At 35.8% G+C, this 17547-nt stretch overlaps 4 protein-coding genes and 1 non-coding gene across 8 annotated transcripts; 2 read left to right on the forward strand and 3 right to left on the reverse strand.

The window, feature by feature from the left end:
• Nucleotides 1-1618: 1618 nt before the first annotated feature.
• On the reverse strand, nt 1619-3323 carry LOC111808178 (60S ribosomal protein L36-2-like). Its single transcript, XM_023694008.1, has 4 exons — nt 3238-3323; nt 2542-2646; nt 2060-2259; nt 1619-1882 (listed from the first exon to the last, which is right to left on the reverse strand). The coding sequence occupies exons 2-4, from the start codon at nt 2641-2643 to the stop codon at nt 1852-1854; spliced, it is 333 nt and encodes a 110-aa protein (XP_023549776.1). The 5' UTR covers nt 2644-2646; nt 3238-3323; the 3' UTR covers nt 1619-1851.
• Nucleotides 3324-4672: 1349 nt separating this feature from the next.
• Nucleotides 4673-8317, reverse strand: LOC111809147. Its single transcript, XM_023695513.1, has 2 exons — nt 8145-8317; nt 4673-6103 (listed from the first exon to the last, which is right to left on the reverse strand). Exon 2 carries the CDS (start codon nt 6055-6057, stop codon nt 5032-5034), a length of 1026 nt encoding a protein of 341 aa, XP_023551281.1. The 5' UTR covers nt 6058-6103; nt 8145-8317; the 3' UTR covers nt 4673-5031.
• Nucleotides 8318-8677: 360 nt separating this feature from the next.
• On the forward strand, nt 8678-14803 carry LOC111809244 (sec-independent protein translocase protein TatB). 4 transcript variants are annotated; one of them, XR_002817196.1, is made up of 9 exons: nt 8678-9078; nt 9959-10141; nt 10233-10354; nt 10918-11062; nt 11139-11218; nt 11301-11499; nt 12739-12914; nt 13797-13965; nt 14706-14803. XR_002817196.1 is itself a non-coding variant. In XM_023695663.1 (7 exons), the coding sequence occupies exons 2-7, from the start codon at nt 10081-10083 to the stop codon at nt 12855-12857; spliced, it is 726 nt and encodes a 241-aa protein (XP_023551431.1). In that variant the 5' UTR covers nt 8678-9078; nt 9959-10080; the 3' UTR covers nt 12858-13071. The 4 variants fall into 4 exon arrangements, 2 of the variants coding, with proteins under 2 accessions (XP_023551431.1, XP_023551433.1); XR_002817195.1 differs by lacking the exon at nt 14706-14803 and having other exon boundaries at nt 13797-14160; XM_023695663.1 differs by lacking the exons at nt 13797-13965; nt 14706-14803 and having other exon boundaries at nt 12739-13071.
• On the reverse strand, nt 14511-15832 carry LOC111809245 (auxin-induced protein 22D-like). The gene is made up of 4 exons (XM_023695666.1): nt 15522-15832; nt 15177-15406; nt 14808-14907; nt 14511-14720 (listed from the first exon to the last, which is right to left on the reverse strand). Exons 1-4 carry the CDS (start codon nt 15764-15766, stop codon nt 14648-14650), a joined length of 648 nt encoding a protein of 215 aa, XP_023551434.1. The 5' UTR covers nt 15767-15832; the 3' UTR covers nt 14511-14647.
• Nucleotides 15833-16160: 328 nt separating this feature from the next.
• On the forward strand, nt 16161-16276 carry LOC111809467. The gene has a single exon (XR_002817237.1). It is a non-coding gene; the product is annotated as a U5 spliceosomal RNA (small nuclear RNA).
• The last annotated feature ends 1271 nt before the right edge of the window (nt 16277-17547 follow it).

Consider the following 17547-nt stretch of genomic DNA (forward strand, 5'->3'; position numbering starts at 1 on the left):
AATATATTTAAATTTACTTTTAATTTTTTTTTTTAAACTCAAAAATAGATTTATTTGTTAGTATTTTATTTCAAAAACTCTTTTTAAAATTTCAATGTTTTAAAATCACTTTCAAAATTTTAAAATTCAAAAGTATATTTTATCATTAATTAATATTATATTTTGAAAAAAAGGTTAAAAATATGAAAACCATTTATACACCACACAGATTATCTCACTTTTGTTCAAATTATTTTTTAAAGTTTCATTTTATTTATTTATTATTATTATTTTTTTTTTTTTTTTTTAAATTTGAAACTTATATTAACCATAAGACTATTTTTTAAGCTTTTAAAACTTTTTAAAATTATTAATGAACACTTTTAAAAATCAAAGTATTTTTTAGTTCATGTTTTTAAACATTAAGGATATTTTTTATGATTTTATTCAAAGTTTAGAACCTTTTGAAAATTTATAAAGTAGATTCGTGTAATTTTTTATTCTTTTGAAACTCATTTTGTTCAATTTCAACGACAAAGACAGAAAATTTGTTTTAAAAAAAAAAAGATTTTTAAAAAACTTTTATACATAAGAGAGAACAGTTAATCATTGAATTTAAAAAACTATTGAGATATAGGAATGTTATTTAAATCAATCTGGAAACTAGAATTAAAAGTTGAGTTTATTGATGCTATTTTACTATAATGGAGTCGAGTACATTTTAATTCCAAAAAAACAAAACATTAATAATTAAAATGCATTATTAAATAATAAATAATAACTATTATAGCTTCTAATTAAACAATCAATAATCAATTACAAATTCAAAATTAGTTTTAAGGGCATACAATAATTAATCCCTTTGGAAAACTTCAACTTGACAAAAGCTGGAAGAATAATTACTCCCTTTGAGACAAGAGCTAAAAGAATAATTAATAATTATAAATTAGTTTTAAGGGCATGCAATTATTTATTATTCGCCTAAGCTAGGCTTTAACTTGACAAGAGCTAAAAGAATAAAGCAACAGAAGCTAAACCAAGCCAAAACTCTAGAACTTCCAAGAAAACACGACTACCAACTCAGCATTTCCACTCAATGAAATTGTCGATTTCATGAAAAATTCAAAACCAACAACCCTGAACAGACCCAACCTAAATGAAAGTAAAGGTATGCATCAGTGCTGGGGTGTACAATGAAGCCAACAACCTAAACAAACCCAACCCGAAATATAAAGTTTGGGTTGGGATTACTTTCTTAAGGTACGCATTCAGTGCAAGGGGTGTACAATGAACACGACAACCCAAACCGACCCAACCCTATAAAGGTTGGGCTGGATTTACTTTCTTAAGGTACGCATTCAGTGCGAGGGGTGTACAATGAACACGACAACCCAAACCGACCCAACCCTATAAAGGTTGGGCTGGATTTACTTTCTTAAGGTACGCATTCAGTGCTAGGGGTGTACAACGAACCCGCCAACCGAACCCAAATTATAAGATGGGTTGGATTGGCATTTACAGGTTGGGTTGGGTTAATTTTTTGAAACCGGATAAATTCAGTTTGGGGCAGTACTAAATCAGTGCAAAATGAAGCGAAGTGATAGCACATAGGGGCAGTTCTAGAACTAAAACCAGAAGCTCAAAACAACAAGACCGGCTGTTGTATTAATTCACCAAGGCATATAATGCATCATGGAAACAAACGGGGGCCATAACAAAATTGGGCGTTAGTATAGCAAGTTCAAAGATATCACAAAAAACTGAAATTCACTACCACCAAAATCACGGTCTCTAAAGAATTCAACGGCAAAACAAACAAGAAATAGTAGCAAAAAATTAAGACTTTGAATGAGAATGAAGTAAGTGTCGTTCTCACTTCTTCTTCTCACCACCTCCACCGGCCCTGCAAATACAACACAATCATCCAAAACGTAATCAGAATGCTAATTACTAACTCACAAGATTCGACTCACAATACAAATGTGAACATGCCGACTTTTCACACAAACAAACAATGTTTCACACCCCCATGTCTAAATATAGCAGCAGATTAGCCTTTCTACAAAGCAAGAAGGATTACCTCATCTTTCTTAGGACGTTGGACATCTCTTCTCTCTTCTTCTTAGCTCTCTTGTGAGTTCCGAGCTTTCGCTTGGCTACCTTCAGAGCTCGCTTGTCCTTTCCAACTTTTAGAAGCTCAGTGATTCTCTTCTCATATGGGGCAAAACCAGCAACTTCCCGGATCAAGCTCCGGACGAAGAGAACCCTTTTACTTGCTTTCTACATAATTGGAATAACAAACAGAAATTAGAGAAAACAATCTTAAATTTTGAGAAAAACCATACTTCTACATTGTAACAAGTATTTTTCAACATGATCTTATAAGAATGTAACTACAGTTCAGAGCTGATTCCATAGAATGGAATAATGCAAGCTCGTTCCTCAAGATCCTAAAAGTTAACTAACACTCCCTAGTAGAACATAACAGAGAAAACACAAGGCCTTCCAATTCCACCATCAATGAGAATTCTAAAGCATCTAGTCACTAGTTTATTGACTTACTCCCTTACGATCAGAGGGCCGTGGGGCCAACTCCTTCTTGGTGACTATGTGGCCCTTGTTGAGCCCAACAAAGAGGCCTGTATTCGGCTGTTTTGGGGCCATTACCTGTTTAAACAAAAAGCAATCAGTGCACTCTGTTAAAATTAAGTTCAATTGCAAAACCCTAAAGCTGCAAGATACTGAAAGAGTTCGTTTTAATTATCATAAGACTCTTGAAATTCGATCTATGTAATTAAAACGAAGAGCTTAAATCAAGTAATAACATTGCAAATTTCCATGCACATCCAAACTAATTTCACAAAGCACATTCAACGTTGCATACATTCTCAGCTGAAGAGCTCCAAATAGAATAAAACTTTCCCGAGTAAAAAAGGGAGAACCCCACGACGTTTGCACCATAGTCCAAATCATACAAAAAAAAAAAAGATGAACAATTGAAAAAAAAAAAAAAAAAAAAAAAANACCTACAGATATTGCGAGCTAATCAGCGACAAGGATTCAAGACGCAAATTGGAAAATACGTTATACTCAAGAACAGTGACTCACTACAAGTATATCATTAGCAAGAAACAACAGAATTGTTCTTCTAAAAACTTGAAAAACACAGAAATAAGCTTAGATTTGTACGCTGAAATGAACTACGGATGTGGTGCTTTGAAAAATTTGATCGACGGGACTAGAAACCTACGCCGTTACCTGTTCAATGAGTCTCCGGATCTCCGACGGACGACGAAATGAAAAGTTAGGGTTTGTGATTAGAGTTGCTTTTATATCAGGATGCCTGTTAATGGGCCAGACTTTAATTGGGCTGTATTGCGTGCGAAAATCGTTATATATACATACATATACTCGCTTCATAATAAACCCATTTTTCATTTTATCCAATTTTTATAAAATTTACACAAATGTTCATATATATATATATATATTTATTTATTTATTTATTTAATAGGCGTATACTCGAGTTGTATTGGGTCGAGAAACCCGAATGTTTTTTTTGATATAACTGAAGGCTATTTAAATAGTACGAAGAATAACCTATATTTACCATTTACATACTGGAACTCACTTATACATTTACACACTGAAGCTACAATAACTTTATATAAGTTGATATGATACATTGATACATTTACACTGGAGCTCACTTACAATAATTTTATGTACGTTGATACAAAAAAAAAAGTGTCTTAATCATGATTGTATGGACATGAGACTGACTTTAAAAATGGGTAGTGTCTTAATCATGATTGTATGGGCGTGAGACTGACTTTAAAAATGGGTTTTCTTTGTTATCCTCTTTGAATTTAAAAATGGATTTTCTCTGTTATCCTCTTAGGTTGATTCCATATCTTTTTTTTTTTATCCATTTTGGGTTATTTGATATATTTTGATCTGAAAAATAAGCCTGAAAAATAAGCTTGTCGAATCAAATTTCCCATAGCTACAATTATTTGGAATAAAATAAAGTTGATTTTGGAGTCTTTTTTGGGGTCTTAAGTTTGCATATTGAAGATTTTTTAATATAACGGGACAGAGTTACCATACCATACATTGTATCCTTGATTTGATATCGTGCTTTGTTTGCAACGGCCCAACTTGTAAATAAAAATCGTACTTATTACGAGATTAAAAGCTTGAATCTAATGTAAACAAACACGAGTCAATGTAAACTAACACACGATTGGAGACGTAACGCTTAACCTAAATATGCTTTACTAATCAACATACTACCCTAAACTATGAGATACATACAATCATAAAAAAACAAAAACTACAAACAACTTAGAACCAAGTAAAACATTAGAATCTACTTAAATATCTCAAGCTTCTAATCCTCGAAGAATTTACTTAAATATCTCAAGCTTCTAATCCTCGAAGAATTTATGGCACAACTATTTTACATGTTCTTCTTGAGGCGGCGACCTACTAACAGAGTTGAATTCAATCAACTTAATATATGATCAAAATACTACTACAACAGTTTTAGTCTACGGATTTTTATGAAATTAATAGTCTAGCCACAAAACATGACCAATTTATCATAATTTAAGCTATACTCGATATGAGGAGAATTGATACATCTCATTCAAGTCAACACTATTCATCGTGTCAATGTCAAATGATCATGTAGTATTCGAAGAGAGAATTTGTATCAATGCATTCATAAACTTGAATAATCAAAATCATGTTCTTTCTATAACACAACCTTTTATATCCATATACTCATCATATCATTTAGTACTATGTCTACTTCTAAACTTATTTGGGACACGTCCCTAAGACGTTTAAAATAACTTTTGGAGGATGAAATGTGCTTTCTAAGTCTATTCGAAACTTCACAAAGTTATCCTAGCATTTCGTTTGATAATAAAAGTTAGGTATGCTTTTCTAAAAGTGTCCTATAGATGAAGTTCTTTAGCTTAGAAACACTTTTTTTTTACCTTTCAAAAGTCATCCTAAACTCATTATTATGTTATGATTGACAGATCATGAACCGTTAGCAACAATTTCTTGCTTACGAGACAGAGAGGCAATACCAGCAAACCAAGCAACCCTCATGAGTTGAACACCAAGTATCAGCACCCACCAGCAAACCAATCCTCTAATTGTGTGCATCGTCCAGGCCGGTGCACTTAGCTCAGCTCCAAGTTTCAACCCTCTCATGAGCTGCAAAATTCGATAACCCTCGTATACGATCGGCGTAACCAGCCAAACAGGCGATCGCCAGTGCCATGTCAGCATTTCGGTCAAAATCTGCACTGAGAGGAGCAGAACATAGGGACCCAATAGAACTGCTAAGGAGATGAAAGGAAGATGGGGTTGAACCAGTCCACTTCCAGATCCATAAAGCATAATGAAAGGTATGGCAAAACCAACAACATTTGCAAGCATGTTCCAGAACTGGTAACTGAAAGGAGCCTCACTTCTCAAGGGTTTTATTGGTTGTTTAGGTCGTGCACAAGCATCGGCCATGAGAAGAAAAAGCATAGCTCCGAGGTTATAGATGCAGTCGAGTCCAATTAAAGAGAGGAGGCTGGCTACATTCGGACCGAGAAATACCGATGACATAGGAAGCCATAATGTTGGGGCCATCCCTGTTGTCAGGAGAAGAGAAGGCCCCAAAAGCCACATTGGCCATTTGAAAATCTGCAAATGCACCTCTGGTTGATTACTTACCTCCACAACTTCTTTGGTCTCTACTTCCACAAGTTCTTTGGTCTCTACTTCCGGAGCTTCAGTTGTGCTATCGGCGTCTAGACTTCCAAAAATATTTTCGGTTCTCTTCAAGAAGGTATCATCCTCTTCATTTTCGGACACAAACGTGATTGGTGCAGGTTCCCAAGGATTTATCTGTGTGCAACAAATTGGAGGACGTCTTGCATGAATAAAGCGGGAACGGAGAGTGAAGGCATTAAACACCTTTGGGGACTTAAATATCTTGAAGTTTTTATGGTGGCCTTGGGGTATGGTAATAGAGAGAGGACACGATACTGATATCACTCCTTGATTCATAGTTAGTCGACCAACAAACTATCGATACGAACTATGCTTTCATTATCTGAAAAGGAAAAATAAAAAAGAAGAGAAAAGAAAGAAACGGCAATTAGATAGAACATGTCAAGGCTTTAGCTATCAATCAATAATATCTTGGAAAGGTAGCAGTAGAACACTTGGTATGACATCTCCCTCCAAATACAACATATATTCATGCAGGAGTTATATCAAATCCAGCTGTTATAAGAAAAAGACTTTCTTTAGAAAAAAGGAAAAACAAAAAATAGAGAGAAACCAAACTTTAACTGATTAATATGGAAAAAGAAATAAGAAATAAAAAATAAAAAAGGGGTGCAACACGAGGACTTCCCAAGTGGTCACCCAACTTAGTACTACTCTCGCCCAAGCACGCTTAACTGCGGANACAAAAGATAGAACCCTTATCGAGAATAAAAGAAAAAGAAAAGTCACAAAACAGCTTGCTCGTAACCATCCGAATAGAGCCACTTGAACCTAACCATAGAGCACGCCTCCCTCCTACCTCGAGTACTCGCAATCCCTCTAAAATATGCCATAAGATCCCAAAAAAAAGGCTGCATGCTAAAGGGAATTGTTTTCTAGAAACAAAGGCAAGAATAACACTCCTCCATTAAGCACCACGATTTGTAATGAGCCAAAGCTACCCTACATCCTCAAAAACACACTTACATAAAATGCACCACTGAGGTACTAACAACAAAGAGAAGCCAATGCCATTTAGTCAATAGAGTCGATCTTCCTAATAAAAAAACTATTAGGCACGAAATTTGACCTTTTTGCGACATTAACCTCTTCAAGGTGAACAAGAGAGCGAAGAATGGTAAATTGCAGTGGTTCCGTTCAACAGATTGCCTACATTCACTTTCAACCAGCAGCTATTTCTTTATTGCTTTATTCATTTGTGGAGATTACAAGGGCCCCTCAAGGGTACAAGGATCATGTCAGGCTCAAGGAACACTATTAGACGAACACGACTCTCCACAATAGTATGATATTGTCCACTTTGAGCATAAGCTCTCATGGCTTTGCTTTGGGCTTCCCCAAAATGCCTCATACCAATGGAGAGAGTATTCTTTGTTTATAAACCCATGATCATTCCCTAATTAGTCGATGTGGGACTTTCATCATCCAACACTTCCCCTTGAACAAAGTATGCCTCCCCTTAATCGAGGCTGACTCCTTTGGAGTCTTAGTCATTTTTTACTGCCTACGAGGAGGCTTGACTCCTTTTCTTCTAGAGTCCTTTGTTCGACATTTGACCAATCTATTGACACGACTAAGTTTAGGGCATGGCTCTGACACCATGTTAGACGAACACGACTCTCCACAATGGTATGATATTGTCCACTTTGAGCATAAGCTCTCATGGCTTTGCTTTGGGCTTCCCCGAAAGACCTCATACCAATGGAGAGAGTATTCTGTGTTTATAAACCCATGATCATTCCCTAAATTAGTCGATGTGGGACTTTCATCATCCAACACACACTTTCTGTTTTCCTTAGTATGGTCTGTTTGGATTAACTTTCTAAGTGCTTTGCACTTAAAAACACTTTTTTAAACATTTAAAAAAGTCATTTCAAACATGCTAATTGACTTCAACTATTGCACTAAATTAACAAAAATTTAATACCTTAACCGCTAATTTTCCTAATATTGATTACACATCTGATAAAAGTTCTAAGTACCAGTAATCTTACCTATGAAGATTATGACTAAAGTTCTCGAATTCAATTCATAACAATGATGATGAGCAAAAACGTACACAAATCAATCCAACATCAATATGAAGCTACTAAAGATTAAGGACAACAACATATTATAAGGGAAGAACATGGAAAAAAAGAAAAGAAAATAAGAAGAAATAGATACAACATGACAATAAATGAAACAGGATCGCAACAAGCGAAAGTACAATTAGAGATTTTAGACGATAATTAATAAGAAAAGTCAGAATTCAGAAGAGAGTAATCACATCGATACATGAGGTCCTGATGAACAAATTTGATTTTCATCGGGAAAGAACATAGAGAAATTCAAGCATATTAAATCACAAACAATAACCTTACCTTAACAGCAAACCCAGCTGAGAAATGGAAATGGAATTGGAATTCTCAGAACCAGCTGATTGATTTCGATATCACCGATCGATTGGGGAAGAACTAAAGAATTCTTACCCGATTAAACGAGTGGTAGCTGTTAGGGCAACAGTAATCGATCGATCATCGAACCCCTTCATCTGATTAAATATTTTTTAAATTTTCAATAAAAAAAAATTAAATCATTTTTATTTCCATTTTTATAGATAAATTTGCTTATTTACGTATTTTAATTATCCATAAAAAATTATTTTTATTTAAAAGCTCGTTTTTCTTTTTTTTAAATAAATTTATTTTTCTTCCAATTTTAGATATAATTTGATTTTAAATATTTTTTAATTATCCTATTATTTTAAAATTTTATTGTTTAATTATAATTACCCATAAATTAATTTTTTGTAGAATTTTATTGAATTTTAGTATGGAGGGCATTTTAGTCATTTTGATGAACTAAAATTTGTCAAATTATGAGTTAATTTTTTTTTGCCTATTATTCTTTTTAGGATAAACCCTAACTGCCGGAAGAAATTTCCATCTGCTTTTCACTGACGTCGTTGATACCGTCGTTCATCACCTACAGTCGCCGATCGCCGACCATCTGCAGCGTCTTACATTGCCATTCTATGCCGCCGGGTCCTTAGCCCAACGGCTGTTTGTCACACGTGTCACATAATTCTCGCTACCACCGCCTGTCGTTGCCCATCGCCGTCCATAGGACAACCATCAACGCACCGCTCCAAACACGATCCGTATCTGAAGGGAGAAATTCTAGTCACCACAGTTTTCTCCTCTGTTTTCATTTCACTTGTGCCGCCCCACACCCTCGATCTTGTATTGATTTGTCGCCGCCACTCACCACCGGCTGCCGACTGCCGCGGCTCAATTTCTAAAGGGTTGGTTAAAGGTAGGATTGTTATTAGGACAGAATTAATGTATTAGGGTATGTGAGATCCTACCACATTGGTTAGAGAGGGGAACGAAACATTCTACAAAGGTGTGGAAACCTCTCCCTCGAAGATATTTTTTAAAATTTTGAGGCTTTTTGAGGCTAATAATCATATGTAACAGGCCAAAGTGGATAATATTTGTTACGGGTGGGTTTGTACGGTTACAAATGGTATTAGAGCCAGTCAGCTAGCGATGTGCCAGCGAGTACGCTAGGCCCCCAATGGGATGGATTGTGAGATCCTACATCGATTGGAGAGAGGAACGAAACATTTTTTACAAGGGTGTGTAAACCTAACCGTGAGGCTGACAGTGATATGTAACGGGCCAAAACAGACGGTATCTGTTAGTGGTGGGTTTTGACTATTACAAATGGTATTAGAGCCAAACGAGGACACTAGGCTCTCAAGGGGTGAAGCTCTCAAGGGGTGAATTATGAGATCCCACCTCGGTTGGAGAGGTGAACGAAACATTCCTTACAAGGGTGTGGAAACCTTATAACTGTGAGGCTGACAGTGATACGTAACGGGTCAAAACAGGCAATATCTGTTAGTGGTGGGTTTGGACTATTACAAATAGTATCAGAGCCAGTCACCGGGAGGTGTGCCAACGAGGACGTTAGGCCCTCAAGGGGTGGATTATGAGATCCCATATCAGTTGGAGAGGTGAACGAAACATTCCTTACAAGGGTGTGGAAACCTCTCCCTATTAGATGCGTTTTAAAATCGTGAGAAGAAAGGATAGATAGAGTTTATGCACGTCAATTCTGGAGATTAGAAAATATTTTTGAATGGGTAATTTCCTATGTTGTTTCTGAATGTTGCTCCTGAATTGTTTAGAGATCCGAACAGCCCATCAGTGAGGACTGAATTGAGTGAAAGTTCTTGCATCTGATATCATTCTCAAATCTCCAGGCCTGGCTTGATAGCTATTCTGAGTTCTTAGTCACTACGAAACTTAGATGCTGGGCATTTCATATGGAGAACTCCTCCTCCTTATTGGGGCTACTGTTGCCTTCATTGGTAATCACTGCACCACCCTTTCTCGTTTGCTAAACTATCTAATATATTTAAGCCGTGAATAGAGTTTTGACTCCCAGATTCTTATGAAAAGGGCCAAAGGATCTCCCACGAATCGCGAGAATGGCGGGAAGGAGGGCTGGAAAAGCAATCGGATACGTTCAGTTAGCTCGAGGTCAGTTCGACTCTGTCATGCAACAAACCCAGGCTCGTCAGGTATTTCTTTGTAAATTCTTTTGTGATGGTTGTGAAGGTTTCAGCAGTGTCACTGACTTTTGGAAAGACGATGATATATTATAGGACGTTGTAAAGATATGTTTCTGAAAAACGAGCCACATTTTTAGGGTATGTTTGGAAGTGATTCAAACCACTTTTCGTATGTTCAAAATCACTCTCGAACATGTCGAACATGTCTTTAATCATTGAAAATAAGTTTTAATTCATTGACAATCACTTATAAGCAAGTTATTTCCACTATCACTCTCAAACGTGTCTTTAATGATTGAAAATTAGGAACTTGTTAGAGCCGAACAAATAATACTTCGGAATTGATTTGTTGATTTTCGAGCTAGGCAGAGCAGGAAAGTATCCACAGTCTTTCTATGTTCTTGCTGATTAGATCATTTTCCATTTGATCCTCCTGTTTCTTTGTAATTTTTGTCTAGAAGTTTTTGGAGTTTTTTCCATGCTGGTTTTACAGGCAAGTTGAAAGGGCATTTAGCTGATTTACTGACAATCTTCTTGAACAAATTTGTCTAGAACTGATTCCCTGTTTGCAGGTTCACAAGGAATTGCAAGACACTATGGCTCAGCTTGATGCTATTCGTCATGAAATTCGAAGCATATCGTTCTTGAATCCCGGGACATTGACTCAGAGGCTTGTGGACAATCCTGAGCTGAAAGCAGCTGATAGTGGTGTAACTAGTACGTGATATGTATCCCTACTGCTAACTTTTACAAGGTTGTCTAATTTTTCTAATTGTCCCATTTGGAATGGCAGGTGATTCAGCAAAAGAAAAACCTTCTGTGGAGATTACACCAACAGCTGAGGGGACTACACCAGCAGCTAACATCCTCAAGGTTCTTATTAATTGCTGAATATCATTATGGATCTTTTCGTCGCTACGATTTTAAGCGACTTCATATCTACGCTTTTCTTCAGGTTGCAACTTCACAAATATCGATCGAGCACAGCCGAGCGACTACATTTGCCAAATTGGCTGAATCACCGACCATAAGGAATGGTTCCTCTGCCTCATTTCCAGCTGCTACAGATGTAGAGATGCCTAATGATGAGCTCGGGGTTCCTTCCGTTTTACCTGTATCTGCTGAAAATGCTGGGATGTTACCTAAACGCCCGGGTATGTCATCTGGCTATTGAATTCAAAGATTTGATCATGGTTGCGTTATCTTATAAATTTCTTCACTGCTAGTGTTAGAATCCTGACTTGGGAGGTTAGTGCACTTGGAACTAAGACATCAATTGATGTAATGTTAGATGAGTTATGTATGGGTGGGATACCATTGCACTTGATAACCAGAGTTGATGTTGATGAGCTATGTTCATCATTTGGTTGGGGATGGAGGGATACCTTTTTCTGGAAGGATAAGTGGTTGGGGGATAAACCCCTTTGCACTCTGTTCTCTCGTTTATTGCAGCTGTCCTCAATGAGGAACGACTCAGTGGTGGCGGTTTTGTCTTCACCCATATCTTCTTCTTCATTGGGATGGGGTTTATCCTATTAAGAATCATAGATCTCCACAATGGTATGATATTGTCCACTTTAAGCATAAGCTCTCATGGCTTGGCATTGGGTTTCCCCAAAAGGTCTCATACCAATGGAGACGTATTCCTTACTCAGAAACCCATGGTCATTTCCTAAATTTACCAATGTGGGACTCCCTCCCAACAATCCTCAACATATCCAATAGGGCAACATTAGATATTATTGATCCTTTGTCTTACTGGGGAGCTTCGAAAGGAGAAATGCTCGTTGTTCGAATCTTGGTCTGTCTAATGGGTTCTCATGCAACTTCTTTTTTTTCTTTTTTTTTTTTTCGTTTACTCCTTGAGTGATTTAATCTTTCTCTCGTGCGGGGATAACGTGTCAAGGAGGGTGTCAAACTTGATGGGACAATTGCATCCTCTGCAGAAATTGATCATAATCTCGGGTTTGCGATTTTGCATACGGTAGTGAATATCTGGTTTTTAAGGAGTTTGGTCTAGGTTTGACCAGACATAGGGGATGTCGAGGGGTGACGAACGCGAGAAGGGAAGATTTTTGTGTCGAGCAGGGGCATGTGTCATTGTATGGGGATAGTGTGAGAAAAGGGACAATAGATTTTTTACTCTTCTATGATGAGGAGGTCAGGGTGTAAACATGTGAGATCCCGCATTGGTTGGAGAGGAAAACGAAGTCTTCCTTGTAAGGGTGTGGAAACCTCTCTCTAGTAGACGTGTTTTAAAACCTTAAGGGAAAGCCTAGAAGGGAAAGCCGACAATATCTGCTAGCGGTAGGCTGGGGCTTCGGCTAATCGACGTTTCTTAATGTTGGGAAGGTTTTGTTTAAGGTATTTACGTGAGGTTTCGACTTTTTCAGAGGAGTTAAAAGGGTCTGACATAATGTTAGAAGCAGTAATGGAAGCAGAGGTGGCTCACAGTGCAAAAGAATTTTTCTCGCATCATCAAATTCAAATGAAACAGGAACAAGAATCATAATTTCATTGATGAATGGTCTATAAATGAAGTTCAGAAGGTTCAAAAAGCGTACCCCAGGTATTCCCCTGACTTCATATGTGTGCCATTTGTGTAAGAGAATGAATTAAATAGAAGGTTACAGTTTGCTCCTTTTGTATGTATAGTTTACTTACTTTTGCCATTTGTATGTGTAAAAGAATGTTTTATGATCAATTGTTTTCACTGCTTCTTATAAGTCGATGAGCATGTGCTGGGTCGCTGCTTGAATGCTTCTTGTTACTTAGGCTTATGTTGTAACAACTCAAACTCAACCCATCACTAGCGGATATTGTTCTCTTTAGGCTTTTCATTTCGGACTTTTCCTCGGTTTTTAAAACGCTCTACTAGAGAGAGGTTTCCACACCGTTATAAGAAATGTTTTGGTCTCATCTCTAACTGACGTGGGATCTCATAATCCACCCCCCTTGGAGGTCTAGCGTCCTTGATGGTACATTGCTTGTGCCTGTGACTGGCTCTGATACCATTTGTGACAGCACAAACCCACCGATAGCATATATTATTCTCTTTGGACTTTCCCTCAAGGTTTTTAAAATCTCTCTACTATGGAGAGGTTTCTACAACCTCTCTTCTAATCAACGTGGGATCTCACAATCCACACCCTCTTTGATACCATTTGTAACAGCCCAAACCCACCACTAGCAGCCCAAGTCCTCTTTGGGCTTTTCCTTTCAAGCTTACCCTCAAGGTTTTTAAAACGTGTCTATTAGGAGAGGTTTCCACGCCCTTATAAAGATGTTTCGTTCCTCTCTCCAATTGATGTGGGATCTCACAAGAATCATCGCTTTAACTCAATTGTCTAGATCTCGAGCTTGTGATACACATTAATAGGATACATTCGAAATGTTAAGTGCCTTTGTTACATATTTGTAGTGATAGAAATGAATGTTTTCTTTTCTGCAGTTTCATGGATTTTTCTACCCCTAATTTGTGTTTCAACAATGTATCTTCTTATACTGTGGGAGGATAAAATATTACTCGTTTGATGGTACATACTTGTATCGTGGGAGCTGTTCGTTGGATCATTTTCGAGGGGTTTAACATTGAAACGCTTCGACGTCAAACTAGGAAGGTTTGTACCAAGTTTGAATCAATATTTCAGCCATTAATATTACAGCATAGGTTTACTTGTGATTTAATACTCTTCCTACCTTTTAGGTTTTAGGTTTCGTATGATAATTGTTAATAGTTTCGTTTTAGTAGTTTCGTTTTAGTCACGACCTATTTGAAAACAATTAGCAATTTTAGAAGACTTCGAAATAAAAAGTTAACTCGTTACTTGGACGTTTTTTTTTTCTTTTTATGGAATAATGGATAATATGTAGATTTGAAGTTGAATATGTGGTCTTTTTTAACTTCTTTGGCGCAAGATTTCCTTATTATCACCCCATTCTTAGATCAGAAAGACCTAATAATTTACTTTAAAACATGTTTTTAATCGTTCTAAATCAATTTTATTTTACCTGTTTAATCTTACCATCAAAATAGATTTTAAATAATTAAACAAGTTTTAACTCATTTTAAAAATGATTAAGTTGAATATATATATATATAGATCTAAGTAATTGGACTGATCTAATTTGTGGAGGATTCTAAAATTTATAAAAAACGATATAATTAAATATAAAATATAGAGTGGAATATGACATTCATTTTTGTACAATTGGATCTTGAGTAGTTGTGTCTTGGATCTCATTTTGTTTTGGGAACAATAAATTTGATCCAAAATAAATTCCTCAAATTTCTTCTTTAAATTACAAACAACCCAATCCTCTGGCATCTGATCCTTTCATAATTCTCAATCTCTTGCAGCAGCGAATAAACATACTGCATGAAGGAAGAACACAAATATATTAGGGTTCTTATAGAGAAAGATCAGTAAAGGAGAGGTAAAATTACAGAGAGGCGACTCACTTCCATGGAACATCTCCAACCATCATCCAATCACCATCTTTATCTTCATAAGTTAGAACATATTCACACCAATTGTTCCCCTCTCTCTCTGAATTTCCACCTATGAATTACCATACAAATTTATGTGTAGATGAATTAGTTTAAGTTTAAAATCTATTTTCATATAGAATGTATAGATTTTTATGTTGCCTAAACGTGTAATCAAACCGGCCTTAAAATCTCTTATCAACGATTATCAACCAGAGAAGAACGAGTTGGATTAGTTTTTCTTTTAATTTTCCTTACTATGTTCATCTCTCTGTTATAAGTGGAAGTTTATAAATTACTTCTCAAAATGAAAAATGAAATGGTTATGGAGGCAAAACTAACCAAGTTTGATGTTGAACATGTCTTCCAAAGCATCCAAAAGCTGTTGATAGCTCTGATAAAGCTTGAGATCGATCTTCCTGAGATAAGGAGCTCCATCCAAGCTTACTTTCACATACATTCCACTGCTCCCTACTTCCTTGTTCATAATCTCCTTCTGAATCTTCTTTTCTGCTTCAATTATCATATTCTTCAGGTAAGATCTCACCGGTGGCCATCCTACCACTTGCGCCCTGCGATAATTCATCCACCACAAGAGCACAACACACATAAACCCTAATTTCCTAAAACAGCGATTCAGATTGAAATAGGAACAGAAATTAAACGAATCGAGATTATCGACTTTACTTTGCCGGCGGAGGATGATCGATAATGTGTATTTCGCGGCAATGCAAATGCTCAGCATCTGAAGAAGGATTAGTGGACGAAATCGAGTACTCGCTTCCGGATCTGGAATCGCTCTTGCTCTGTTCCGCGGATTCTGATTGTGATTCTCGTTCTTGTTCTGTTCTCGGCAGTAATCCTAATCGTAGCTCTGTTGCCTCGAAATTGAGATCGCGGACGTTTCCAAAACTCGCGAACTGGCGCTTCATAGCTTGAAGAACGGAAGGAAATGGAATTTGCGTGAAATCTGTTGGAACGAAGTATGAAATGAATTGGGATTGTGGGAAGTGAAGGCTCAAGAAGTTGTTATTTGTAGAAGTGACCGTTAATGAGCATTTATTACGACGCGCCCCATTCCCACGCGCCCTATTCCATTGCAGTTTCTGATTTTAAAAATTTACCAAAAATATGGATTTATTATACTCAATCAGTTTAATAAGTGAGTTAACTTAAATATTAAATTATTTTTTTTTCTCTTAAAATTTTACTTAACAATTAGGTCATTTATTTAACGTTAGCCCAGTTCCCACATCGGTGAAGTTGCAAAAACGGACACAGCTTGGGAGTATAAAATGCCCTTTTGCCAACTACTTCAAACCACGAAGCCGGGCGGTGAGGACAGAGCGAACTATTCTTTCGCCTTTTACTAAAGAATACCGTGTGCACATTGCATTCACCTGCATACGCCTATTTTTGGAGGGATTTCACTTAGGTGAGAAACTCCCACAACTCGAGTAAAAAAATCTTTTTCTCTACTAATATTTAAATGATTAATTTAATAATGTGATTAGTTAATATTATTTTAGTAAATGATTATTTATATGATTTTATTTGTTTTTCTTAGATTTCTTTTCTTCCTTTAAATAAACGAAAATTGGTTGAAATATATTGCAGCACGCGCTTAAAGATGCGCGTGGGGTAAAATGAATGAGAATGAATGTTTACAGGTAATGCTTTGTTATGTCGTAGGCCACAGCCGCAACGACGAGGAAAGAGCGCGCGAGGTGACAAATCCAGGCAATCGTGGGGAACCACATGGACGGCTGGGATTGTTCTATCAACAAAGGCGAATTCTAGGCCGTTGGATCTAGCTAGACATCCCACGTGTTAGAGTGGTGCCCACGTGTACTTTTCTGATTGGGACAAGCGTGCCAGATGGATATTCTTTGGTCTTTTTTACCCATCGTTGTGGTTGGTTTCAAGCCACATCTTTGTTTACCTTTTAAAACGTTCTTAGATTAGATTATAAGGTAAAAAAAATTTGAATTTTTCTAATAATAAAGGCAAAATACATTAATGCTAATTTTTATTGACAGTAAAAATATTTTTTAAATTGTTAAAAAAAAAAAAATTGAAGGGTATTAATGAAATTTTTTAAAGTTTAAAATCCAATTATATTAATTTTGAAAGTTAATAAATATTTTTTATGTTTTTTTTATGTTAAAGGATATTTTTTAAATATATATATTTTTCAATAATCAAGGGCATTAATGAAATTTTGAGAATTTGAGAATATTTTTAAAGAATTTTTAAATAAAATATTTTTATTAACCTAAAATTACACTTCCGAAATATTTTTATTAATTTAATCTAATATTTTAATATTTAAATTTTCTACTCGTAATTTTAGTTAGACACCTTTAAAAAAAAGTCCAAACTCAACAATGAATTATCAATTTATTTAGAAGAGTTAAATTTAAATAAATGAAAATTTTTATGAGTTGGGTGGGTCGATGAGTCCTTCAAATTAGTTTTTATTGAATTAATTTATTATTGATTAAAATATATATATATATATATATATATATATATTTTACCTTCTATGCAACTATACCATAGGTTTATAATAAATTTATTTAACTCCATAGTTTTTTTTTATTATTTATTCTCCCATATCTTTTAAAAATAAAATTTTAAATATTTGAAGGGTAATTGTTTATAATATATATTAATAATTGAATTATGATTTTTATACCTATTTACATTTTAT

Source organism: Cucurbita pepo, chromosome LG13 (genome assembly GCF_002806865.2).
Source record: "Cucurbita pepo subsp. pepo cultivar mu-cu-16 chromosome LG13, ASM280686v2, whole genome shotgun sequence".
NCBI lineage: Eukaryota > Viridiplantae > Streptophyta > Magnoliopsida > Cucurbitales > Cucurbitaceae > Cucurbita > Cucurbita pepo.